This window comes from Channa argus, chromosome 13 (assembly GCF_033026475.1).
Source record: "Channa argus isolate prfri chromosome 13, Channa argus male v1.0, whole genome shotgun sequence".
NCBI lineage: Eukaryota > Metazoa > Chordata > Actinopteri > Anabantiformes > Channidae > Channa > Channa argus.
In genome coordinates this window covers 6243448-6269418 of record NC_090209.1, presented here as the reverse complement: position 1 = coordinate 6269418, position 25971 = coordinate 6243448, and the positions used below count along the sequence as shown (strand labels likewise).

General features: G+C 39.2%; 3 protein-coding genes and 1 long non-coding RNA gene across 11 annotated transcripts; 2 read left to right on the top strand and 2 right to left on the bottom strand.

The window, feature by feature from the left end:
• Nucleotides 1–5186: 5186 nt before the first annotated feature.
• Nucleotides 5187–11287, top strand: LOC137139387 (YTH domain-containing family protein 1-like). Of its 6 annotated transcripts, none has more exons than XM_067526568.1 (7): nucleotides 5187–5564; nucleotides 5869–5896; nucleotides 6205–6324; nucleotides 6798–6892; nucleotides 6996–8636; nucleotides 9262–9306; nucleotides 9752–11287. In XM_067526568.1, exons 5-7 carry the CDS (start codon nucleotides 7014–7016, stop codon nucleotides 9764–9766), a joined length of 1683 nt encoding a protein of 560 aa, XP_067382669.1. In that variant the 5' UTR covers nucleotides 5187–5564; nucleotides 5869–5896; nucleotides 6205–6324; nucleotides 6798–6892; nucleotides 6996–7013; the 3' UTR covers nucleotides 9767–11287. The 6 variants fall into 6 exon arrangements, with proteins under 6 accessions (XP_067382669.1, XP_067382668.1, XP_067382667.1 ...); XM_067526567.1 differs by having other exon boundaries at nucleotides 6205–6329; XM_067526566.1 differs by lacking the exon at nucleotides 6205–6324.
• Nucleotides 11288–13413: 2126 nt separating this feature from the next.
• On the top strand, nucleotides 13414–18965 carry LOC137140095 (uncharacterized). 2 transcript variants are annotated; one of them, XR_010916424.1, is made up of 3 exons: nucleotides 13414–14524; nucleotides 16020–16127; nucleotides 18829–18965. It is a non-coding gene; the product is annotated as an uncharacterized lncRNA (long non-coding RNA). The 2 variants fall into 2 exon arrangements; XR_010916425.1 differs by having other exon boundaries at nucleotides 16020–16172.
• LOC137140093 (voltage-gated purine nucleotide uniporter SLC17A9-like) lies at nucleotides 14553–21119 on the bottom strand. Of its 2 annotated transcripts, XM_067528199.1 has the most exons (13): nucleotides 20810–21119; nucleotides 19107–19304; nucleotides 18842–18981; nucleotides 18525–18624; nucleotides 18277–18401; nucleotides 17640–17736; nucleotides 17459–17555; nucleotides 17266–17353; nucleotides 17135–17169; nucleotides 16891–17006; nucleotides 16457–16512; nucleotides 16339–16368; nucleotides 14553–16156 (listed from the first exon to the last, which is right to left on the bottom strand). In XM_067528199.1, exons 1-13 carry the CDS (start codon nucleotides 20932–20934, stop codon nucleotides 15987–15989), a joined length of 1377 nt encoding a protein of 458 aa, XP_067384300.1. In that variant the 5' UTR covers nucleotides 20935–21119; the 3' UTR covers nucleotides 14553–15986. The 2 variants fall into 2 exon arrangements, with proteins under 2 accessions (XP_067384300.1, XP_067384299.1); XM_067528198.1 differs by having other exon boundaries at nucleotides 17459–17736.
• Nucleotides 21120–21370: 251 nt separating this feature from the next.
• Nucleotides 21371–25448, bottom strand: LOC137140094 (glucose-induced degradation protein 8-B homolog). Its single transcript, XM_067528200.1, has 5 exons — nucleotides 25254–25448; nucleotides 24808–24935; nucleotides 24131–24327; nucleotides 23807–24004; nucleotides 21371–22462 (listed from the first exon to the last, which is right to left on the bottom strand). The coding sequence occupies exons 2-5, from the start codon at nucleotides 24926–24928 to the stop codon at nucleotides 22289–22291; spliced, it is 690 nt and encodes a 229-aa protein (XP_067384301.1). The 5' UTR covers nucleotides 24929–24935; nucleotides 25254–25448; the 3' UTR covers nucleotides 21371–22288.
• Nucleotides 25449–25971: the final 523 nt, after the last annotated feature.

Here is a 25971-nt window from a genome sequence, read left to right as displayed (position 1 = left end):
TAACAAATTTCAATAATTCAATTTCAGTCGTCTGACCAAAAGTCCAGAATTGAAAGTTTTTTTACAAGAAAATGAAAGAGAAAAGCAGCAAGTCTTTAAATATGTTTTATGTTTTCATTTTATCTTTTCACCTTTAAAATCAACTCAAACAGACAGTGAGTAGATTGTCTATGAATGGAAAATATATGTTTACAGTTTTCCATCCGCATGTCTATGCACCTTTTCAATTTTTGTATTAAATAAACTTAAATAAGCAATAAATATGGAAACCTGAGTCATGTCAGAATAAAGTGTCTCTGAGTTTGACTTTGTCCTTCAGGGTCTCCCCCTCCTCTGCTTTGTGGCATGAATAGCTCCTTATACAGCTCCCCCTCCCTCTTCTCTGTAGTTTTCACACAGGGACAGTCACTGTGCGTGTCCTACTCACAAGCTAAATAACACTGGGCATGTCTGGCAACGGAACCAAAGCTCCTCAGGTTATGTTTGAGCAGTTTTTAAAATCCAATTACTTCACTGCTGTTATTAATTTCATCATCATCATCATCATCACCAGAGCCAGCAGGAGCAGAGAGGAGAAGAAGAAGGCTGCTGCTCTGTGTGATGCATGCTGATCCTCCTGTGTAGTGTGCAGTTAGTAGGTGTTTTTCTCTCTCACACCTGATGCTTTGACATAAAAAACGTGCTTACACAGCAAGACAGCCGCTGTCTGTCCTCTCTGCATTAGTGAGCAACTTATACAAATGAAACTCACAGAAAAATACAGTGTAAAGGAATTTTTTTTTAAATTCAATTTACAAACTGTGAGCTGCTCTTCTGTAATACAAAAGTAAGTTAGGAACAATAGAAATAACCAACACAGCAAATTTAAAAATAACAAATTCAATATATGAGCAAAGTGAAGACAACACTCAAGGAGTTAGATGAATGTGTTACTTTGACCATTCAGGAATTACACAGATTTTATTACACACACCCATTTTAAGATAGATAGATAGATAGATAGATAGATAGATAGATAGATAGATAGATAGATAGATAGATAGATAGATAGATAGATAGATAGATAGATAGATAGATAGATAGATAGATAGATAGATAGATAGATAGATAGATGCACATACAGTCACTTCTTCTACTTTGTAACCAAGCATCTGAGTTTTTGTTCACCTGTTTGTCACTTTTGCTCACATACTGACTTTTCACTGTGTAGTGAGGAGATGCAAACTATTTGTGCCATAATGTAAGGTTAATATTTACAATTTCACAAAGACACATTTCAAGATCATTCTGAGAGCGAGGAATATTTAATTGGGCCTTCTGAGGATAATATTCCTTGTGGTGGTCTTTATCTGATCCAAAGCATGTGAGGTGGATTGTGTTTTAGAGTCCATGAGGTGGCACCAGTGATCGTGCAGAGAGAGTGAAAGTGTTTATACTCGATATTCTTAACTTAGTTTGATGACTTTCCATCTGTTCTTAAGGCTCCATGGTATGGCACATTTGTTAAAGTTCACGGATTCAAAGCAATATGTTGTGGGACTATTGCAATTATTTCCCTATGTTCTTGTTCACAATATGTTCAAGGGCCTGAAGGATACACAAACCATGAAATGCATGACTCCCACTTTTCTTTGTTCCTTCTCATTCTGCAGAGACAGAATGAGAAACATCTTGTGCACACACAGTCCCTGAGATGATGGTCAGGTCGGAGGTGAGTAATATGATGTGTAAGTCTGAGCTGGTAAGGTAGATTTAGCTCAGATTCACTTTATTACAATATTTGTACACATGCATTGTGCTTGTCGGCAAAATAACAACCTATATCAGTGTTTTATAGATATAATTTATAATATTTTATCTCCAAACATTAGAAATTTTCTTGCCAGAAAGGCACTATAACGTCCGGTCAGAGATCAGTTTACATTATCTAGCAAGTATCCAATCAATGTAATAATATTTTAGCATTAGAAGTCAGGAGCTTTAGGGGTTCAAACAGCAATGTTACATAACTCTGCTTCTCTGTTACTTCTGTTTGTAGTTACTTCTATAAAACAAAATGCAGAGAAAAACAATAAATCAGATTGGGAAGACTGGATCAGAGCATTTTCAAAAAGCAGGTCTTGTGGATAATTCCCAGTATGCAGTGCAGGAGCTGTTAGTTTTAAGAATGCGGCTGATTGGTTTATAAAAAGATACAGAGTTCAAAATTATAAAGTTGCATACAATATCTTCTTTCAAGCAAAACAGCCAGGCAGAGAAGACCAGCAGAGACTCCACAGGAACAGGTTGCAACCAGACTTTTATCAATACAACTGATCGATACTGCCTGCGTATGTCCAATAACATATTATTCCCTCATCTGTCTCTTAAACTGTCACTGCTGTCATAGAAAGACAACTGCAGTTATTTCTGCTTAAATTTCAGTCCTCGATAATGTGTCCTTTTACTTTACTGCGAACCGTGCAGTATTTGTACTGCAGCCACTCGGTTTAAGGCTAGGTTTGCATCCTATGATGGCGTGTAAGGGGATTCAAATTTAACCCTAAACGTGAAATGATAATGATTCACATTCACGGTACAAGAATTCTTTAAACATCAGAAGTTTAAAAAAATGGTCAGGGATTGTATAAATGAGGTTACAGTGAAATAATGCAAATTATGTACAATTATGATCCAAAGAATTTAATCTTGAATCTATCCAAATGGCAAGATACTGCCAGGGACAAGCATGAGCATTTTCCTTTTAGTTTTATTTATTCATTGATATTTTGAGTGAATTTAAATTTGCCCACCATAGTTACTGAAAGATTGGGGTGAATGACACAGAATTGTCTTCATACTATTTTAAAATCATGTATTGTAATAAGTAAAATGTAACTGAGCCTGGGTGTACTTTACATTTGTATTCCCTGTAGTTGTGTACTCAGTGTTTGAGTAGTCAGAGTGTAATTTGAGGTGATTACAGCCCAGTTTGCAAAATAGAGTGGCAGTGGAGCTAATCGACACCAATATGAATATGAATGCCAGATGATATAAACATTGTTGCTGACTACTAGAATATGTTATTGTGTTTGTACAGTATTCCACAATGAACGTGTTGCACCATTCTGGGTGCAAGGGTCTCCCATTCTGGACCTATAAGACAACCAATGTTTCTATCAGACTACTAATAGTAAAATGTTCAAATTTGTTGAGCTTATTTTACAACTAAGTTGTAAATTGAGCTTCAGTATTGCAATATAGCAATAGAAATCTTTTCTTACATATTCAGTTTTCTAAACAAAGACAAATCTTCACTTTCAGTAGGTGAAAACAGACCTTTGGAAGAGGATGCATTTGGGAGCCTGTATAAGAACGTCAGTAAATGGGTCTCAGATGGCAGAATTTTCTTACAATGATGCTGAAAATGTTTTCAACACCAAGAAAAATTAAGTGCAGTAACGAGTCGTGCGCACTGTGTCTATGATGAGAAAAGGATCCTTGGCATTTTGTTTCAAATTGCTGAGTTCATATTGCAATTTGCACAAACATCAAAGTTTGTAATTGTTTTAGTTTATATAGTTTATTATGTGGGTTTTATGTTTCCTTTATATATATATTTTTGTTTCTATTTCTTAAAGATTTTTCTAAGTTTCTCTATTGTTAATTGGTTTTACTTGTGAGTGTTGCGTGAGAAATATTTTAGCGCTTACACACAAAACCTCGATCATCTTCTTGCCACTGTGCCTGAAATGTTCTAAAGGGAAACACTGTATGATATAAGTTATATTCAGTTACCTTTTAAAGTTTGATTCTGCTCACTCTTCTCTTTACGTCTCTGTCTCTGCATTTTTATGCCTGGGCAGCACAGTGGGGAACGGTTAGTGATACGGCCTCACAGCTTGAAAGTCCCCGATTTGAAAATACCACAATTTACTCCTATTTGCTACACTGAACAGATGTATTTAGCCTTTAAAAGAATTTAACTTTGTGTGTGAGCCACAAAGTTGTGTTGAGAGAATATTACACTGTTGGTTGTGACCTTTTCATACGAAGGCCTTTAATCATTGACAAGAATCATTGCCAAAAAGAATAATAGAGAATGCCACCAGACATATGTTTCCGACAAATTTACCATTGACCATATTTAGCATTAGAGGCAAAGTAGCTACCTGTTATATTGTAAAAAAAACAAAAAACAGTTAAGTTACTTCAGTCTTTATTTTTTTGAAAACGAATTAATTTAATATATTGGATATAACTGACTAAAGATTGCCGCTGTGAGCTTTTTTTTTTAAGCTCAAAAGCGCTTGCCTGTGTACATCGGCTAATTGTATGGAACTTGGCTGCAAAAAAATCACTCAATCAGATGACTGATAAACTAGAAAAACAAATGTAACATAACCAAGTAATGTCCAGAAGGAGAAACCAGAATGTCATCTCATGCAGGACATTAGCAGTGGAAAGGATAGAAATTATTACACAGCTAGAGAAATGATTAAAAATCTAGATAAAATCAGAAGGTGGCAGGCAGCAAGGATGCTCCTCCTCCTACTTTCCCTTCTTTTTCTTCTGCTAATTCTTCGGCTGCTGCTTAACTGTAAATTGTAAGTGGTAAATGACGAATTATGTGTCGATTTTATTCAAAGCGCTTTACAATATTGCTTCTGATTCACCCTTTCACATACATACTCACACCCCGGGGGGAGGTGGTTGCCATGCAACTGACCCACCAGGAGCAATTTAGGGTTCAGTGTCTTGCCAAGGACCCCTTGACACATAGCAAGGAGGGACCACTCTCTGTTGTCATGGACCAAAGAGTCATTGGTTTGTTTGATGATGATTATTGATTTACTTTTTTCTTGAAAATAACTGATAATGGAGTGCACTGGTAGCCAAATGGTTTCAGTACATGGCATGTAACTGTGGTCACCGGTTTAAAACAAAACCTATTTGTTTAACATTTCTTATCCTGAAGAAAAACATGTTAATTATTAATAACAGGGCTTATACAATATTTTTAGTTATTATTTTTAGATTATTTTTATTTTAGATGATTTTTTTTGCCTTCTGTATAAGCGTCTAAAACGTACATCTTTATATTCTTTGCACTGAAATAAAACGGGATGCACAGTATGTGGCTCCGTTAAAACTCCGTAGAAGAAGAAGCCACGGACGCGTACTAGCTTGCCTCACGTTGTGTCACTTCCGCCCCGCGGATCCCGGATGAAGCTGCCATTGGGCCAATGAGCACAGCTACCAAGGCTGCTCGGGTTTTAATGTAACGGTGAGGGGCTCTGACCGGATTGAAGCCCCGTTGGATGAATGTGGACAGGACAACACCTAGTGTCAGCAGTGCTACGACAAGCAGAGTGTCGGCGCCGAGCAGAGACACCGGCTAACCGCTGCTGCTAACTGTGTTTAACTGATAGCAAAGTAACGCGGAGCACACAGAGCTACTCCAGCTATTAGCGTCTTCGCAGAGCGGAGTTTGTGCTGCATACACACATACACTGTGCGTATTGTTGGGGCTTAACACAACACCTGGTGGATGAATGATGTCTGCTGCTAGCATTGACCCCCAGGTAAGCAGCGAGAACAAACACTCAGCTTTAGGTTTAAATTTCCACTGGGATGCGAGATCCACTCTGAAGACGATGCCCCTACTGCCAGCTAGTCAGCTAGTTAGCTATATGAGAGGGGGCTTAGCTGGAAAACTGCTCTATGTTGGTAAATAATCAAGGCCTGCACGAAGGTTTCCATTTAAGTACATCATAAGTGTCTAGCTAGGCTGATGTGTGATGCCTTGAATGAAAGTCATGACCCATGCAAGGCTTTCTTGTTTTTCTTCTTTCTCATGCATTCTTTCTTTCACTGTGGCCACTTAAGACATCAAAAGGACAAGATGCAAGCAAAGGTAGGAATGCACTGCTATCATACACAAAAACCAGTGTGGCACCCTGTAGGGCAGAGTATGTACTGTACCAGTTACCTGATGTCTTACACAATATTCTGTAAATGTCATAGGCACAAAACTATATTATGGATGCTTTCCAAAACCTTAGGATACTTTTTATCAGTTAACTAAGCATAAAAATGATGAATAAAGCCAATAGACTCTTGCACAGTTTGTCAATGTTCTTGGCTAGTGGTTTGTCCCAACCCTAGTCTCTGTGGGGCTGGCAAAATCTGTAATAGCGGTCTCTGCTCTTCTTGTCTTTAAAGATAGTTCTTTAAGACTCTGGCTGTACAATTGTAGATGTCGTGCTGGAGGATGTATTTGGGACTGATCACACAGCTCCTGGTGGAATGGATAAGGACCTAATGATCTAAGGCTTTTGCACAGTTTGGTATCTGACATAACTGACTGTATTTTTATACCCATTATGTCAACAGAGCAATTCAAAAATTGCCCGTGAGCAAAATGTGAATACATTCACAGTAATGATATTCTAAACTTTATTATTATTCTGACTTCCATCTTCCGTACACTTATTGGTGCCTAATTACTTCGGCATACTTTAAGCTAAAAGCACCTTTTAAACTTCAAAATGTTTATTTTACATTTATTATATTTACTGTACGTTTACACTTACTGTAAAAATCGATTCTGTCATGATGCCACCAATGACATCACATAATTGCCTTTGAAGTTTTTAAGCTTTGAAGTTTGCCTAACCATTATGTAAGGAAGCAAAATTTTGCTTCAACATTTCAACAGAAGCCAAACTTTCAGCTATTTCAGCAAAAAGTGCAGCAATGAAACACGTTTGTAACACAGTTTGTAATTTTAAAAGCAGTTTTTAATTTGATTGCAGCTTTTCCAGTTTCAGTGCAGAATGGCTCCCTCCACCAGAAGGATACTGTTCATGACAATGAGTTTGAGCCCTATCTTACAGGCCAGTCCAATCAGGTGAGCAGCGTTTTTGAACTGTGCACAATGTGTACGCTGAAAATTCCTGTATCTAGTGTTTGTTTTGTTGCTCTAACAAATTGTCTTCTATTTCTGTTTGTAGAATAACAGCTATCAGTCAATGACAGACCCTTACCTGTCCAGCTACTATGCTCCCTCCATCGGATTTCCTTACCCTCTCAGTGAGGCTCCTTGGTCTACAGGAGGGGACCCACCAATTCCTTACCTGGCGCCCTATGCCCCCCTCAGCAATGGAGACCATCACTTCATGCACGACACAGTGTTTGGGCAGCCCGGTGGGCTCAGCAGCAGCATTTATCCTCACAGGTTTAACTTTTTCCCAGAGAACCCGGCCTTCTCTGCTTGGGGCACCAGCGGTTCTCAGGGCCAGCAGACTCAGAGTTCGGCCTATGGGGGGAGTTACAGCTACCCACCCAACTCTCTAGGAGGCACCTTAGTCCCTGATGGCCAGACAGGATTCCATGGTGACACCCTGAGCAAGGCGCCGGGTATGAACAGCCTGGAGCAGGGTATGTTGGGCCTAAAAATGGGTGGCGATGTGACAGGAAGTAGTTCGGCTGTGAAGAGTGTCGGGTCTGTGATCGGGGGAGGTGGCAGTGTTGCTGCAGCTGTTGCCACAGGCAACGGTGGCACACCGATAGGAATGCCTCCTCCGAAACCTACATCGTGGGCTGCTATCGCCAGTAAACCTGCCAAACTGCAGCAACAAAAGACCAAGAACAAGCCTGGCACACCGATAGCTGGAGGATCTTTTCCTCCCACTGCCATTAAACACAGTATAGACATTGATACATGGGATAACAAAGGCATTGCTACCAAGATGGCCCCTCCTCTGCCCCACCACCACCATCACCAGCAGCAGCATCAGCCTCAGTTGCACTCTCATGCGCCCAGTCTTCTTCCTCCCCTTCAGCAGTCCTTACAGTCTGCCCAGTCCCTTGTGCAGCAGATGACCATGCAGGGTCCTCCACCTCCCCCTCCTCAGCCTTATCAGAACCACAACTCTGGTCCAGCACCTCAGACTCGCTGGGTTGCCCCACGCAACCGTAACTTGTGTTATGGTGGTGGAAGCTTGGACAGCAGTGGCTCCTCTAATGGTGGTGGTGTTGGTAATGGAGGTAGAGGGGGTGGGGGTGTGCCTCCAGAGCTGTTATCAGATTCCCATCCTGTGTTAGAGAAGCTGCGAGCAGCCCACAGCTATAACCCCAAGGACTTTGATTGGAACCTGAAGAACGGCCGTGTGTTCATCATCAAAAGCTACTCTGAGGATGACATCCACCGCTCCATCAAGTACTCCATCTGGTGCAGCACGGAGCACGGAAACAAGCGTTTGGACACAGCCTACAGGGCAATGAACTCTAAAGGTCCTGTCTACTTGTTGTTTAGTGTCAACGGCAGCGGCCATTTCTGTGGTGTGGCTGAGATGCGTTCCCCTGTGGACTATGGCACCAGTGCTGGCGTTTGGGCACAGGACAAGTGGAAGGGCAAGTTTGATGTGAACTGGTTGTTTGTTAAGGACGTGCCTAATAGCCAGTTGCGCCACATCCGCCTGGAGAACAATGACAACAAGCCAGTCACCAACTCACGTGACACTCAAGAGGTTCCTTTGGAGAAGGCGAAGCAGGTGCTCAAGATCATTGCCCAGTATAAACACACCACCTCCATCTTCGACGACTTTTCCCACTATGAGAAGAAGCAGGAGGAGGAAGAGGTGGTAAAAAAGGTAATAATTTCCTTTAGCCCTTACACAACTTTGAATTTAATATTTAATAAACAAAATAGATGTGTAGTGACTGTATTAAAATGCCTAGTGCAGCCTCAGCTAAGGATCTTCAAGCACTGTGATAGTTTGAGTGGCTCTGGAGTCCAAACAATAAGGATTAATATCAATTGATATCAATTGATTTAACCACTTGCATAGTATTTAAGCCGTATACAGATGTGGTCCAGAGAATACAATGAGGAAAAAGCGACTTATTCACTGATTTTGATGTAGCTAATTGTTCTGTGGAAATGTCAAAAGTCTTAGAAAGGGAGCAGAAAATAAATTAAATATAGATTAAGAATGAAATAAAAGATCCCCAAAGATAAATGTAAACGATCCAAAGATCAACAAACAACCAACATGCTCTCAGCCTGCACACCTATTAATATTAATATTCACATAGTTTGTTATTGGTCAGTCTGTTTTGATTCCTTTCCCTTTTATGTAGACACTTGTCATTGACTGTAAATGACTGGAAACCATGTTTCATGAAGTATGTAAACCAAATTTGTATTGACAATGTGACTTTTCACACACACACTAGAGATAGTTCTATATAGATAAATATTTTTTTTTTAAACAGAGCTATGAACCTGCCTCAATACAAGCCCGATCCCGCCTCGACCAGGTAAAGTCTATTCTTTTTCCTTTCTAGGTCCCTGGTAATATGTAGCAATTTTCCTAAGATCAGAATATTATTATTTAGCAAATTGTAGTGGTGGTGTTGGTGATCTTTGCTAGTGTTTACAAAATCACACATGTAAAATCATTAATTTGATTTAAAATAAAAGCACCGATTTTTATCATTTCAAATGTCAAATAACTTCAGTATTTTGTTTAGTTTATATTTGTCTGGACAACAGATTTCTGTTAAGCCATAACTTATACTGGTCACATAGTCACTATGTAATTCCACTTAAAGTTAACTATTGATAATATTCATTCATCCAGCCCTAGTATGAGCATTGTTTAGCAATTTTCGACATCTGTAATTTACTGTTAGAAATATTTGTCTTGTATGAATTTGATCATCACCATAATAAGTCAATGGTTTTTATTCCCTCTCTGTTCAGGATCGTCAGAAGTAAAAGGTGGAAGATGGCTTCAGGTGGATGTACTGAAATTTAGATTTAAAAATAAAACACAAGGACATAAAGCAGTGAAAACTATATTTTTTTTTATTTAAATTTGTTGACTTTGGCCCATGTCAAACTTTTGGGCCACATTGCTCCTGGTTCCCCAAATCAAAGCGTGCAGGGATGAAGCTAGTTCCACCAGTCAAATCGCTTTAATAATCTATATTTTCTTGTTTACTTTGTATTTTTTAATCTCTAAATCTCTATCTCTACCCCCTGCATTCTTAACTAATTATAAATATCTGCACGTCTGTTTTGAAAATCTCTTTGACAAAATGCTGCTGACATTCAGTGACTGTTCACTTTGTGGTTTGTGTGTTGGAGAAGTGTTAAGTGCTTGTATCGGTTGATCTTAATGAGTGAACACTTTATTGACAAAATGTCTGCTATCTGTGTGTGGCCAGTTGTATTTTATATTATCAGAAGAAAAAATAAATTGTACAATGCCCCTTTTCATGTTAGGGGTGTCTTACTTTGGTGGAGGAATGTGTACACTGAAAGTTTCTGTATGCCTAGACATAATTGTGTAAGGGTTGACATTAGAAAGCATAAATGTTACAAAATATTTTTGAATAATCTTATCGCCTGACTTACAACTAATTTAACATTAAGGTGGAGTTTCTAGGAGTTTGTATCCTTCCCGAGTGGAGCCTTACATTTTCTTTTCAGCAGTAGCGTACTTAAAGTGAAACTTGTGTTTTATTTAGATTTTTTTTGTTTTGTTTTGTTTTTGTTATTTAAAGTACTGTACCTCAAAATGTCCAGCTAGAGATTCAGGGAAAGGATATCTAGAGATCAAATGCTCTTAAAGGTGGTCCCTCTCTTTCTTATTTAAAGGATGGAAATACAATTGTATGAGTTCGGGTTTTTGTCAACACAATTTGCTTTACGTCTCATTTGGTTCCAGTGACTTTAATTTCCCTTTTTTCCCAGCTGTTCCAACAGGGGTCTCTGTTCATGACATTATGGAGATAAGTAATGTAGCATGTACTGCTTTTGAAACGCCAACCAGGCCTGTCACTTTGTGTTTGTTACTTAGGTTACCTCATTATAATCCTGGCATTTTCATCAGTTTCAGTGCTATAATAACCTGTCCATGTCATCCTAAGAAAATGTAAGCTTTAACGTAACAGCATTTCTAACTGAGATCGCCTCAAAATGTAAATTGTAGCATTATACTTAACTGATTTATTGTCAAGTGTATGAAAACCCAGAGACTAGCCTATATGGTATATGTTTGTGACTTTTTGTTTTTTATTGCTTGCTGTATTAATGTGTGTGTCACGAGTGAAAGAACAGAGAGGGAGTATGACTGTGGAGCAATCAGAGTTGTATAACAATATTGGAATATAGAAAATTTATGCAACAAAAATGTTTTAAGTCACCCCTGAACTGAATATTCATTGTATCAGAGGTCACTATTACATTCTTAAATTTGATCATGTTCATTATTAAAGATATACTTATCTGTTGTCTGTGGCATTTTTGTTCCAAAATGGTCCAAAATAAATATGTCAGAAAAGGCTTTTCATCTCACACCTTTAAGTTAGGGGCATTGGGAGCAAGTTTCATATTTCAAAAAGATTGTGGTACATTTAAGAGATTGTTTTACATAGTTAATGTTGGTTAACAATTATGATCACATGGCACTGAATGATAGTTCTGCTATTACATATTTCCCTTCTGATTAATCCCATTTAACAGACAAGACCGAGTCTGTCTCTCGATCTCTCGACTTCCCAGATTTATACACGTAGTTTTATTTAAGCAGCTGAACGCTAAACATTCACCGGTCATCAGTCTGATAGATTATTTGCAGATCAGAGCCATAATGCACTATATGTGGAACTAGATGTGTTGATAATATTTACGTCTGCAGACTGTGAAGGCAAAGGTAAAGCACTCACCTTACTCATCCTGAGTGGACTTGGCTTTGTGCTTTGGAACATTACCTTGTTGAATGATCCACTGCCTCATTATTTTTTTAGCTTTTTGACTGATGGTGGGAGGCTTTGCTTAAACTGTTGATATTGTTCTGAATTAATTCCTTCTTCCACTATATGCAGCCACCCCCAAAACACCAGTGAGCATCCACAATGTTTCACTATGAAAATGGTGTTACACTAACCTTAGCAGATGGATTTTTTTTTCTAACCCCACATACCTGAGCAATTATGCCCTGAAAATTCTTAGGTCTCATCGGACCAAGTAATCTTGTTCTCATTTTGTTTATTCACATACAGTGTGCTGCTTTGTCTAGAATCAAGCAATGGCTTCCTGGATGCTTTTCTCCTTAATAATCCAGACTTGTGCAGACTGTGGGGATTTGGACTTTTGCTCCACTCTTCCTTAAGGACTTTGTCGGGTCCTTTGCTCTTTGTTTTGGATTTCTACATACTGTAGCTCTTGAGCCAGTGTCTCTGTTATTTTTCTTTGTTTTCAACTTCTTGGGAAAATCTTAGTGTGTGCAATTGAACAAACCTGGTGCCAAGATCAGGTTTATCAAGGGGATACAAACTTATGCACTTAACTGTAAAGTGTATAGTGGATTGTGATCATTCTGATCAAAATGTATCATCAGATACCATCAGATACAGTTCCAGCCCTCTTCGGGGGTTAACACAAGGGAATTTGCTTTCAGTGAAAACATAATGTGAGTATGCTTATACATATTGCACGGCAGTGCTGCAAGTAGGATCAGCTTAAAATAAACTGCTGTTTATCGTGTGGCTCATTTGAGTTTTTAATACAATAAGTGATGTTCATGGTTTAGAGAAATGAAATGCATAACTTTGAGATATACACCAATTAAGTCATACCCAATTAAACCCACCCGGTGGTTTTAATGCTCTGGTGGAAAGTATTGAAATAATTAAATTCACGTGGGGATCAGCAGGTGTCAAAATCCATAGTGCATGGTTGCTTGCTATGTAGCAATGTAGCTGCAGTCTTTAAATTCCTTTTGTGCAACCATGTCTTATACACACAAGATTTAGCAAAAGAACAAAGGTGGGTTAAATTTAGTTCTGACATTTTTTTGGTAAAAAAGATTTTGCATCTGTTGTAGGTCTTGAAATCACTTAAATTATTACAACATACACAGGCTGTAACATTAAAACAAACAAGCAGTCATTCTTTTAATGTGTTCATATTAAAAAACAGTGGGCAAAATGAACCATTACAATTTCACAGAGCCAAAGGTCACTTATCTTCAAATATATCCCATTTAAAATGTTGCATGATAAAGAAAATAACCTTCCCATTTGAGAAGTTGGATTTCTTTCTTTCCTAGAAATAAGGAATATGTTGTAAAAATAGATAATTTTTGTTTATATTGACTAATGAGCTCTAATCACCGACCTAATGTGATCATTAGAGGATATAATTGCCCGATTAAGTAATTAGAATAAAACACCGTTGCAGATTTTATATAGACTATTTTTTTAAAACAAAATTCGGACCTATACAAATAAGCTCAACATGAATCCCCTGGAAATGCAGTTGTAGCTCCTGCTTGCAATGACTCTTTGTGTGGTTTCCTTTCAGTGTCAGACAGTGAAAAAGAAGTGATGTAAATTGACAAAATCTAATGAAAAAGGGGCCGTGAGGGACGGAAAACCGGCAGCCTTTGTTCCAGCGAGCAGGGGCAGATGTTGTCTCCCGCTTTGCAGATGTTTTCCAGTACATCCCTCCATCTTCCTGAATGCTACAGGACGTGGGGAGTGTGTGATTCCTCTCTTGGCATTCACCGCGTGCCTTAATTGTATGGCTAATAAATCAAGGTCCGCCGTGAACACGAGGAGCGGGAATCCTGTTCCTTAAGGAGGGGAGATCGGGGCTGTACGAGCATTTGACAATCACGGGACGAAACACACACACACAAAAACACAAATCGCTAAAGAAATGACTTCACAGGCCCGTGCGCCATTGCAGCGCACGGCTCGAAATCACGATCTGCAACCCATTGTATGCTCCATCCACCTGACCTGAGTTTATACACGCAGCTGGAGTTCAATCTGCATCAGTTCGCTGCTGCTGTTTGTCCTTGTTGGTGTAATACCTCACCATGTTGTGCGGCCTGAAGCGATCTGGGGTGTCTCCGGCCCAGCTCCAACCCTGTGCAGCTGCATGGCTTCATTCCGCAGCACAGCAGCTGATCGTCAGCTCTACAGTTCTGTGGACACGTCCCTGCTTATAAATCATTTGAACAGAGACGAGGATCCGTGGAGGTAAAGCAGGCCGAACAATTCCGACCACGGCGCTGGTGTCGGTATCAGCTGCAGAGAGACGCTGAGGCCCACAGAAAATGTCCAGCAGAGACAAAGACGGGCTTCACTTCTGTCAGAGCTGCATGTTTAAATACCCAGCACAACCAGGGGACTCCTGGCTTTTTCTGCATATTAGGCATTTCTCCACATCGAGCCTACCCGTCCTGATTTGCGTGAGATTTCCATGTCCCGGTCTCATAGGCTGTGACGTCATGACGTGAAGCCAGTCTTGGCGATCAAACGGTGAACGCTGCCCCCATCAAAGCGCCTGGCAGAGCAGGTTAATGTGACCCATGTGCCGCCGGCTGCAATGTCTTTTTCCATCCCCGTGGACGGAAAAGACCTGCAGGCCGCATGAGCTGACCAGGGTCCTGAAACCGGATCCGCGTTGAATCGATGGAGAAGTTCAACACGACTCTTTTGCACAACAGCTTTCCTGAAGGTGCCTGCTTCTGAATTGAATGTCAGTGGTTTATTCAGTTGTGGTTTCCCCATATTTCTTTGATGTCACAAAAACCGTAATAACACAAGGGAGGACTGGCTTAAAGGGTCATTCTAGAGATTTTATACACCAAAGGTTGTTTCCAGGTGTTTCCAGTCTCCCTGCAAATTCAGCTTCTCTTTACTTTAAGATAGAAGTATTTCCTGAACCTATAACGTTGTGACTTGAGTTCATCGAGTATCAAGTTGTAAAGAAACATCACAACATTCTGTTTGGGAGTTAAAATCTACTGAAATCCCTCTTTTTGTAGTTTGAAAAGAGCAGACAATGATATCTGCATGTACACATAAAAAGATAAGTCCTGGTTGTTCATAATATTACAATGCTAATCATGAGCAGCTTTCCACGTTGTCTTTTTACTAGCTCCATGCAGCAACATGTATGTCATCTATGTATGAGTACAATGTTTGTGCCACAGATATAACAAAAATAGTCTACAGATTAGTGTCAGATTAATAATTTGTGACATTTTACCAAATTGCAGCAACATAAAAGACAATTTCTTCCAAAAGAGTCTTTTTGGGAAGGTTCTTCCAGCACAAAATGGACAAAAGCAACATTACATTATAGTAACAAAGTGTTTAGCTGAATATCCATTTATACTAATGTAAAAGTAAATACATATACTACACAGTTCTTTGTTTGCTTCACGGCACTAGATATGCTTTAGTACTTTGACTAACACCAAGCACAGCATAGATGACTTGTGCATATCTTAAATGGTTTGAAAATCATTTAATAAATACATTTTAAAAGCCAAAGTTACATAATAATTACAAAAGACATGCAACCAAGTTGTCTAAAGCTATGTATAGTTACAAAAGCCCTGTGCTTATCTCTTTATTTGTAGTTTTTATTACTTTTTAAAAGTCAAAACTGACCAAAGCTTTGATTCAACTCTTTTCTTCATCTCCACTGACACTAACACAGTAATTTAGCTATTTACATGTACTGTGTCTTTATATACTATACCAGTGACCAGCAGCCTGGCTTTTGCATTAAGTGAATATTCATTTAAACATGACACTCTACACTAAATATTTCTACAGTCATACACATCTGTACAATATAGTTTAGCAGATCATTTTATCCAGAGTGACCTTCAGTCACCACCCCAGAGCAAAAGCATGTCTGCAATATTCAAGTTCCTTCATTTTCAAGCAAGTATGTAGAAATGATTAGGTTACACATAATGATGATTCTCTTGTTTAATCTAAGATAGAGAAAACATCACTTTAAATCATCTCTAGTTGATTCCTGAAGTGCACCAGAGTTAAATTAGCTTTGTGTGATTAGCCCTGTGAGTTTCAGAAAACCAGGTTTTTATGGAGGTATGGAGATGCATTTAACACCCAGTCTCACAAATCAGACAGCAAATTATATTTGGAACAAAAGGTCTGGGTCAGATCACGGTAACCTGGCTGTGATGTTGCAGGTCGACACGACGAGCATCTCCAAAGATGAGGAAGATCCCAAGACCGGTGACATTTACTAAAGTGATGATGGAGAAGACTGTGGCCCACGACAGAGTGACCTCGATCAGGTATCCTGACAAAGAGACCAACACCAGCCCTGGGCAGCATATAAGGTTAACAAGCATTTGAGACCAGGGGCAATTGCAAGAATTAGAAATGAGCCTTTTTTTAATTTTAGATCGTTTTGGTTCAATTTGTTTTTTGTTTCAGATACAATACAATTTGTTTTGTGCTCTCACATTATCTATCAGCTGCCTAAAATTGATCTTCAATACATACCCATAAATGCCCCCAACATATTCATAAAACCTGTAGCAGAAAAGGAATATTGATTCAATCAGTTCATCAACATACATGACAAATGGATAAGACATGAATTCAGCTGCTGTAAACTCACCATAGAGGGCGCCTGCACACGATGGCGTGAGATCCTGTACATTCACAGATGCACCACTGAAACACATTAAAGCTGATTAAGTAAACGAGACACTGTAAATAAGGGTAAGTTTATTTAGTTATTTTACAAAACCATAAAAATAACAGGTGAATTTGAATAAAAACAGGCACAGTTTATTCCGACAGAACGCCACACACATCACCATGCTGAAGCAAATACAGCCCAGCACCACATGTATATTAGTATATATCATTCCTATATATTGTATCAGCTGAAGATCAGTGGTGTACATGTTGGTCGGAAAGTAACAGAAAATTGCAGTGCAAACATGCCAAACTACTTTAACTGTGTATTGATAACATTAACAGTAAAGTTTCTAACTGTAAAATGTCTGGGACATTTTGTATCTTTGTCATAATTCTGAAAAAACATACCAACTGGTGAAGGTTGACATGCCCATAGCAACAGAAACATAAATCACAGCTGAGGTAAATGTGACAGCTCCAGACAGAAGCATTAAAAATATACTTGATGTACCCATGGCAAAAAACTGAGGAGAGAGCAAGGGAGAGACATAAGACACAAGCACGGCCATATGACATAAAAAAATAAACATGTTGATCTGGATTATTTGTTCATACTGTTTGAATCACATCACACAGCTGTTTTCCTACGTACTTGCATTAGCTTTCTTACAGTTGCTACATCATATCCTACAGGAAAAGCAAAATATGTTAACATCTTTCAATGTGAGGTATTGACACTGACCTTAAACAACAAACTGTCTTCATAGGACACTTTTTAAATACCTCGATTAATGAGAAAATCGGAAAAACATCCTCCAGCAAGTGCTGATGGAACTGCAGCTACCCATGGAATTACATTAAACACCCATTCCTGCAAGAATAGACAGACCGAGGGACAAAAATATGTCTTATATTTACCTTAAACAGTATCCTTAAGCGTATGGTACATATAGATACCAACATAGGGCTTAAATACCGATGCATGTGGAAATGATTCTTTGAAGTATGTAGGCAACCATGACAATAAGGTGTAGGACGTGCTGCAAATGCACATGTGAGCGAAGACCATGGCCCTTAGAGAGAATGACAAAAAAACAAAGAGAGTGAAATGACCCAATACTAATAGTGATGGATTGAAGAACCTATATGAGCTGTACCAGACAGATGGCTTCTTAAAAAGACTCAGCCAGCGTGTTCTTGACAAAGTCCATTCTGAGCCATTGCTTGTTTCCAGCTTCTTGGGAGGAACGTCACCTGAGCCAGAGATTGGACATCTTTATCATTTGAGAAGATTTTACAAACAAGATTATGTGTATACAGCCACAGTGGCAGTTTTCAATCTGCCCGCTAACATGTGCCATGTTCACTAACATCTGTTTGTTAGAAAATCACAACGTACAGCTGAGATAGATGGGAATGTCATAAGCTTTGCAGGTATTGTAAAGTATCTGTATGGTGTGTTAGTATTTGATTTTATGATTATACCCCATCATCAAGAGGAAATAACTGCGAGTACAGTCCGTCCAAAAACAACAATCACCTTGTGATGCTAGAAGAAAAGTTCCGAATCATCAAAGTCATTCTGGGGGACAATGAACGTGTACAAAAACTTCATGACAATGCATCTTGTAGTAGTTGGAATATTTTAATCTGGACCACAGTAGTGGACCAACTGACACACTGACATGCCATCTGTAACACTGTGCTTCTAGTGTGGCTACAAATAGAGGCACGGCTGAGGATGTGCCCCGTTGTCTGCACAATGTGCATGAGTGAGAAGTGTAGCTACTGTACCTTTGAATAGAAAAAGCCAAACAATGAGGGCCCAGAGTCCAGACAGAAAACCAACTCCATAGAACATGCTTTCCCAGCCGTACCAGTCCAGACACAGGGAGCCCATCCCACCTGCTAAAAGTGTTCTGAAAGACCGACAGAGAGCAAAGCCCGGGATCACCAGAGAAAATGTATTATGAATGCATTGACCTGTGTGTGTGCGTCTGTGTGTGTGTGTGTGTGTGTGCGTGCATGCGTTTACCACATACCCAAGATGAGTACCACTGTTCATGGTGCTCATTAAAAACCCTCTCTCCCCTTCCACTACACGCTGTGAGCAAAGGCTGGCCAAGGATGGGTAAAATACACCTGTAAGACATCACAAAGCCCTCTGAAATCTTATAATATCTGCGAGTTTGGAAAGTGAAATCATCTTCTAGAAGCAAAAGACTAAAAAAGATTGATCCCTTATAGTAGGTCATATGAGCCTAGCTTTGATTAAAGGTTTGTTTCTCTCTGTAAGCTAAGATAAATCTTATTGCTGTTTAAGTCATTGTTTCCTTATTGTTACAGTTACAGCTCTCACCCTGCAACAGTCCCATGAGGAATCTCGCCAAAGTCATAAGAGCAAAAGCATGAGAGCTGAGCTGGACCAAAAGAGGGGTACCGGCTGTGATCAGAGCCCACAAGGATGTGGAGATGAACAGGACACGCTCTCCTCCCATTCTAATGCAACAATAACCATTCACAGAGATTTAATTCAACAATAAATATGCCATGAAGGTTATTCAATCACTGCTTAGTATCCATGTGAATAAATGCTTCAATATTTTACCAGCTGATTTGCTTACTTGTCACTGGCATGCCCTCCCAGGATCTGTGTGAGACAGTAACCCCAGAAGAATCCCCCCAGAACCCACCCACATTCGATCTTACTCCAGTGATAAGTTGCTGCAATGGAGACTGCACAGATTGGCATGGCCATTCTGGCACAGTAGAGGAGACAGGTGCCAATGAACAGCATGGGGGTCCACTTCTGAGCCTCAGGTCTGTTGAGTGTGAGGGGGAACAATTTCTATTTAATAACGTGCATCTGCCAGAAAATAACAAGGACATCATACATAGAAAAGAGTGTACAGCCGTGACACCGGTTCTGTGTAGCTGCATTGAGGCACAGCAGAGCTTTGAGTTAACTATGATGTTTATGATGTTTGCAAGTTTGTATGAAACACAACATAGAGCTAGGGATGATGGGAACGTCATGAGTTCTGCGGGTATTTGCGCATGAACCAAAGTTTTGGATGAGTTACACTTTTGACCTGATCAAATGAGATGAATGTCTGTGAGAAACATCACTGTTGTGAGATTTTTCAGAGTCAGAAGGATTCATATTATTTATGTCATAAGGACCATGAATGTCTATACAAAATATGAGGGCTATCCAGGCAGGAGGGTCTGATGTTTCAGTTCAGACCAAGGAAAAGGCAAACTGACGATAGGCCCTTAATAAAGTCATGATGTTAGGATGGATAAAATGCGGGTGAATCCGATTAATAGATTGTATGACACTTTTTTAAAACAGGCACTTCAGCAACATATTTCGATATGAAGCCAATGCAATATATTCTTGCATAATCAGACACTATACTTAAAATTCCAAGTGTATTTTCTTCTCATATGAGAACACAGATGTGAATATCAAATATTAAAATGTTCCTTGTGCCAGTGTTAAAAAAAAACTTATTTCATCATTAAAACTTAGGGCCAAATGTTTGGTCATATCAGTAACTGCAATGCTGATGATGTCACAAAATCTGGTAGGTCAAAGTGTGAAATCTGAGGATTCATGTTAACCTAGCATGATCTAAAACTATCAGCTCCTTGGGAATGTCTGCTTTCTGAAACCACATTGCTAAAGAATGTCGTGGGTCTTCTTTTTGGTTGAGTGGTGCTCAGCTTAAGTTAAGCATAACCCCAGAAAAGACAGAACATTCCTGGATGTGAATATTCATACATCACATTTCAACGACAGTTTGATCAAATCCGGCATCGTCCGTCCATCCACAGTTCTGTCGCTGCCAACAATCTCAAACTGATGCCTTTATGAAGTGCTGTAATGTCTTAATCCACTCCAATATTTGAGTTTGTTTACCTTCTTGTGAAATGGTTCAGACATGATTTCTACCGAATGGAGTCATGTTCTTTATTTAGCAAATTATGTACCTGTGATGGAAAACCTTTTCTCAGCAAATACAGCCTGATGTGATGACCTTCTGATGCTGTATTTATATTTATGTATTTATAACAATGACCTTATTACCTGTTTTCTGTTGATCACCAACATTCAAGTACATGTCAGGGTAAACCTGGTGTACATTTCAGTCAATGAACATAGTCTACATATTTATTAGTACACACAACCATGTACCATGTATTGTAGGAGCAACTGTGAAAATATGAAGGGAGCATTACACATTTTTAAAAGTCCTAATATCATTTAGCTCAACTTGAAAAGCACATCTTGTCTAGACTAAAATGTCTCTTGCAGTCTCACCTGGGCCATAGGTTTTGTTCTTGTGGCTCCGCTTCTGTAGATTCTTTAACTGTGTAAACCTTACAAACCAAAAGAGGAGCATTAAGGTCATTGCTGCCATCTCCCGATATGTGTTTGTCAGCCATTCAGAGAAAACCACTGTTATCTCGGCTATTCTCCCGCACTGAAAGTGGTGGATTAGCTATACTCCGTACACTGAAGCAGACAAGGCAAACAGGTAAAACTTGTTGGAACAAAGCTCCAAAGAGGAGCTGGATGAGATTTGCAAAACTCACAGGAGCGGTCTTCCTGGTCGTTTGACATTTGCATTTTGCCCCTGCTAAAAGAACAGACACACTTTTTTTTCCCCAAGCTAACAGTTGTACTTTAAAATCATCACGTTTGCAAAGTACAATCAAAAGCTTGAACCAACCATTTTAGTGCAAACTCTCCCCTGATAACTTGCATATATGCACACAGACAGCTTTTTAATGGATCACAAAAGTTGTTTATTTTAATAACTGCAAATCGGATCTTAAAAATGTTGAATAATAAAAGAGATGTGAGCTCTCTGGGCTTCAGCATTTGTCAAAGCCGATATCTATAAAGACAGCTGTAATAGAAACTAAGGATGGACAACTAGCAGCAAATATTTTCTTATAAAAGTACACACACACACAAACAAAAAAAAACAAGCACAAGTGCCTTCCCCATTACGAAAAGTAAAAAGACACTTACTTTAAGTGAAAATACTAACAGTTTTAAAAGTGGAAAAATGGTCTTTGGCCGGTCAGACTCAAATTTCAATGCTTTTCATGACTGTTTATGATTAACAAAATTAGTCTGAATTGGTTTTAAATATGAGAGTCTACAGAAACCAGCCATACATGAACCCTACCACCCCCCACCTCCCCCAATGAGGGATGTGGGCTCAGAAAAGACCAAAGGAGTCAACTGTGTAAAGCCATCTCAGATTTCAGTCAGGGTCTATTTTACATTACAAACACTGGTGAAATATTATACATACATACATACTATAGAGCAATGTTTGATTTGAAACTCATTTATGATTCAAAACACTCCTGCAGTGTACTCTTATCCTGCAGAGCCATGGGTTTGGCTCCTCACACACGCCACAGTATTCAACACATCATTCATCTATACCATCATTTCTCTTTCTGGTAAAATAACATCTTTTTGGGGAAAAATAAATAATACTTAAGCTTTAGAAAGACAAAATATAACAACAAGTTGAATTTTGTTGTCTTAGTGATCTATCTCAAAATCCAGGATAAGTAATTAAATAATTTGTCACTTTGCAAATACAGCAATTTACACTTTGCACAATGAGTTAAATCTTATTTCTCATGAATAAAACATGAAAAAAAAAAAAAAAAAAAAAAAACAATGTAGCATTTGTTTATACATATATGTTACCTGGTTGTCACACAGTCACTGACTGATCATAAAATTAAAGGTGGTTGTTCTTGTAAGTTATGTTCACTTGGGGTCCTCAATGGTACCTGTGCTGAGGTCAGTCATTTTAGGATATTTAACCTTCTTCTGGTCCAACTCATTCTGTGCCCACAGCAGTAACTTCAAGAGTTTAGCCAGTTTGGGTGTTGACTCCCTGTTCTCATAGTCCAGCACAGCTTGGTTCACCTCACTCCAAACCTGCGGGTCAAGATTATAGTACTGTGTTGGAATCAAACGTGTTTCTTGCAAAGTTACTTGTCAAATGCATTCACTGTGTTCTACGTGCTTCCATGCTGTTTTAAAGGGAGCTTTCACACACTTGTGTGGCAACTAAACCCTGTTGTGGACCTAACATCCAGACCAACGCTGCTTGAAATAATGTTTGTGGTGTGAGAATAAACAGCCCAACCAAAGACTAGAGTGACAAAGATGTTGTTTCAGCACTAATGAAAAGCTACCATACACACCCATTTCTGCAGTCTTTAAACCTGTATAAATGTGGTACAGTGTGTCATAGGGTTACATCGGTATACTAGAATCATGCTATACCGTGGTATGACAATTAATGGTCATCATATCCATTTACTTATTACTTGTATTAGAAAGAAAAGTAGCCAAACAGAGATTTTTGGGTCTGCATGCCTGTCAGACGTGGTAAACGCACACATTAAGTGCAGGGTAGGCGGAACAAGCCTGATCTCTGTCCCCAGAAATACAAAATAAAAATCAGCAGTGTGGATTACTTTGAATGTCCCAAAACAAGTGTGGGTTTGTCCTAAAGGTTACAAAGATTTTTCCCATATCCAGAAAAATGGCTGCGAACGGAGGAAACCCATTAAAAACATCGATCCACCTTGGGAAGACTAACGTCCCTCCCTGCAAATCAGAGTATGTGCCCTGTTAGAAACATCAATCATAAAACGGGCTATTAAAATAATTTATCATGCCTGCTACATGTCGGTCGATTCAGTGACCTGTGAATTAAAAAAAGAAATACACTGTGCCCGCTCTGACAGCTGACTGCATTTCTGAGGTAAAAGGTGCAGACAGGATCAGTTTGGCTGTGCTTTTGCACACCTACAATAAACACAAAATCATTTAAAATAACCAACAATGGCATTTCTCACCAATTGTGATATTTTTACAAACCAAAGAATCAGTCAATGGATGTATAAAAGTCAGCAAATTAATAACTAAAAAAGACATTAGTTATAGTTAGATAAAAATTAAGTACAAAGCCACCCTCTCAACCAAGTACAGTACACCTGTATAATCCTGCGTTTAGTATATAGCATCAACCACAGAGGAGGTTTTACTGCATTACTTAAGTACATTTTCGGGATAATAGTTAATTTTAGTTAACATTTTCAATGCCGGACTTTTACTTATAACAGTACTTCTTAAATATGGCATTAGATCTATTACTTAAGTAAAGGATGTAGAGCTGTTGGTTTGTTTACAAAAATGTGTGAGAACCAAAAAGCAAACCAGAGGTGAAACATCAAAGTGACACAAAATGATGACTTCACTAGTCAGTCTGACCTTTTGCCGTTGCATCATGTTGAGCAAGTCCCCAAAGGGTGATTCTTCTGGGTTGTCAAAGGCGAGAAGGGCTAACGTTCTCTCCATTTCTGTCAGACACTCTCGACTCTCCTCCCCCTGCTCAGCCAGTTGTGTCTGCGCAAACTCCAGTGCTGACTCAGTCTCCCTTAGCCTGATTAACTCAATCAAATGTTGCTGCTGGATTAGGAATAAGTAAACCAAATTAATGTTGAAGTTCAGCCAGTATCAAAACATATGTGGTATCAAAAATGTTCCAGTTTAACAAGCATGTAATGGCTATCAGAAAGCACTGTGTAAATGTACCTGCAGATGAAAATACAGGTATCGATTGGTGTCAAGCAGCTCTGGGTGTAGACTGTTGATGAGTGCAATAGCTTCCTGTATTTGTCCTTTCAGGATCATCTCTCTAATCTTTATCCTTTCATCTAGAGAGTCCAGATCCACACTCGGTTCGATACCAGATTCCATCCGAAACTTCTCTGCTGCTTCTTTAAATCCCTCTTGAAACATATGAAGCAGACACAGTCAAAGGCAAAGAAATAGGAAAAATTCAGATTATCAAAGTAGTAAACACATTTTTAAGTCAATATTAAAAATATAAATAATAAACACATGCTAATTCTAACTAGTCATTTGTTAGGATCTGTCGCCTAGTTTTGTAGTAGTAGTAGTTTTTTTTTTTTGTCCTTTCAGCTTATCCCTAGAGTTCAGGGTCACCACAGCGGATCATTGTCCGCATGTTGATTTGGCAGTTTTTACGCCGGATGCCTTTCGTGACAAACTGGGCTTGGACCAGCGCTGCACAGCCGGGGATGGGGATGGGCTGTTAGGGGTGCCAACTGAGCTACACGCACCTGAACTAAGTAGTAATATTAAATACAGTCATTTGTATATTTTCGTTCAAAATAGGCATGTGTCTTTGACGTCAACAACTTATTTTTCTCATTGAATCACCATAGTCCTCATTCTAGACGCCTCACCTGTCACCAGATAGTTCATAATGAGCCGATTCATGTCTGCCCTCTGTATATGAACATTGTTTAGTTTGTCCATCCACTCCTCTTTTGTGATATCTTCTGGCTTTTCAGCATAACTCATCATTGGGACCCTGAGAAAGTGAATAAATCAATTGGAAACACAGCAAAACGTGAACAAGACTGACACAGCTTGGTCACACTTAGTATCTACATGAACAGCAACGTTACAACCATGTAGAGACCAAATTCACCAATTAAACACAAAGAAATAAAACACGCTACACACAAAACGAATAACTAAACAACAGAAACAATATTTCGAAATTGACTTAGCAATTTCATTATTCCCCGCGTCACTAAAAATTCTCAGAGGCTTCCAAAACAAACCCATGTCCTCCTGGGCAACAGTCCTGGCTAGTTAGCAGACTGTGTGCGTTTACACGACTTACCGTGCAAACACAAGAGCCAGCGATTATCCTTTTTGCAGGTGTGACAAAACAAGAGTAAAACAGCAACGCGCAGTCCTCTCGATTCTTTAGGACGAATAAATATTGTAAAATGCGAATACACAATCAAGCTTTTCACGGCTAGCTAACTAACCAAGCTAAATGCGATAACCTCGCGATAGGAACGGCAGTCCTGAGAGCTACTCGATTGGCGAGAACAGTGACGTCACGGTTGCCGAGGTACAGTTCTTGTCAGAGCAGTGAACGGTCCAAACGGATGGTCGATTTTACGGTAACAAGGCGCAGTATTGGTGCTTTCAAAAATAATAATATTTATCAATTAACTTTATAATAAAGTGCAATAACTATCCTTGTAGAGCAACAGTTCCCCAGTAAGGAGGCCTACTTATAAAGTGTATTTCAAGGTAGACCCACACTGTGCCATTAACAAAGGGTAAGTCAGAAGTCTGACAAAAGCTGAAATAGACTGACTGTGGTACTCAGGTTTCCTCCTCCAGTCCAAAGACATGTCTGTTAGGCTAAGGGGTGACTCTATTATGTGTGAGTGTGAGTGTGAATGGTTGTCTGTCTGTGTTTGACTCTCTCTCTCTGGCCCAGAAATAGACTTTCAACTGGTTCCTAGTAAAGTTTATGTCTCCAAACCTGAGTCTTTGGAGCTCAGTCCAATAGGCCCTATTCACAGAAAACAGTTGTCATAGTA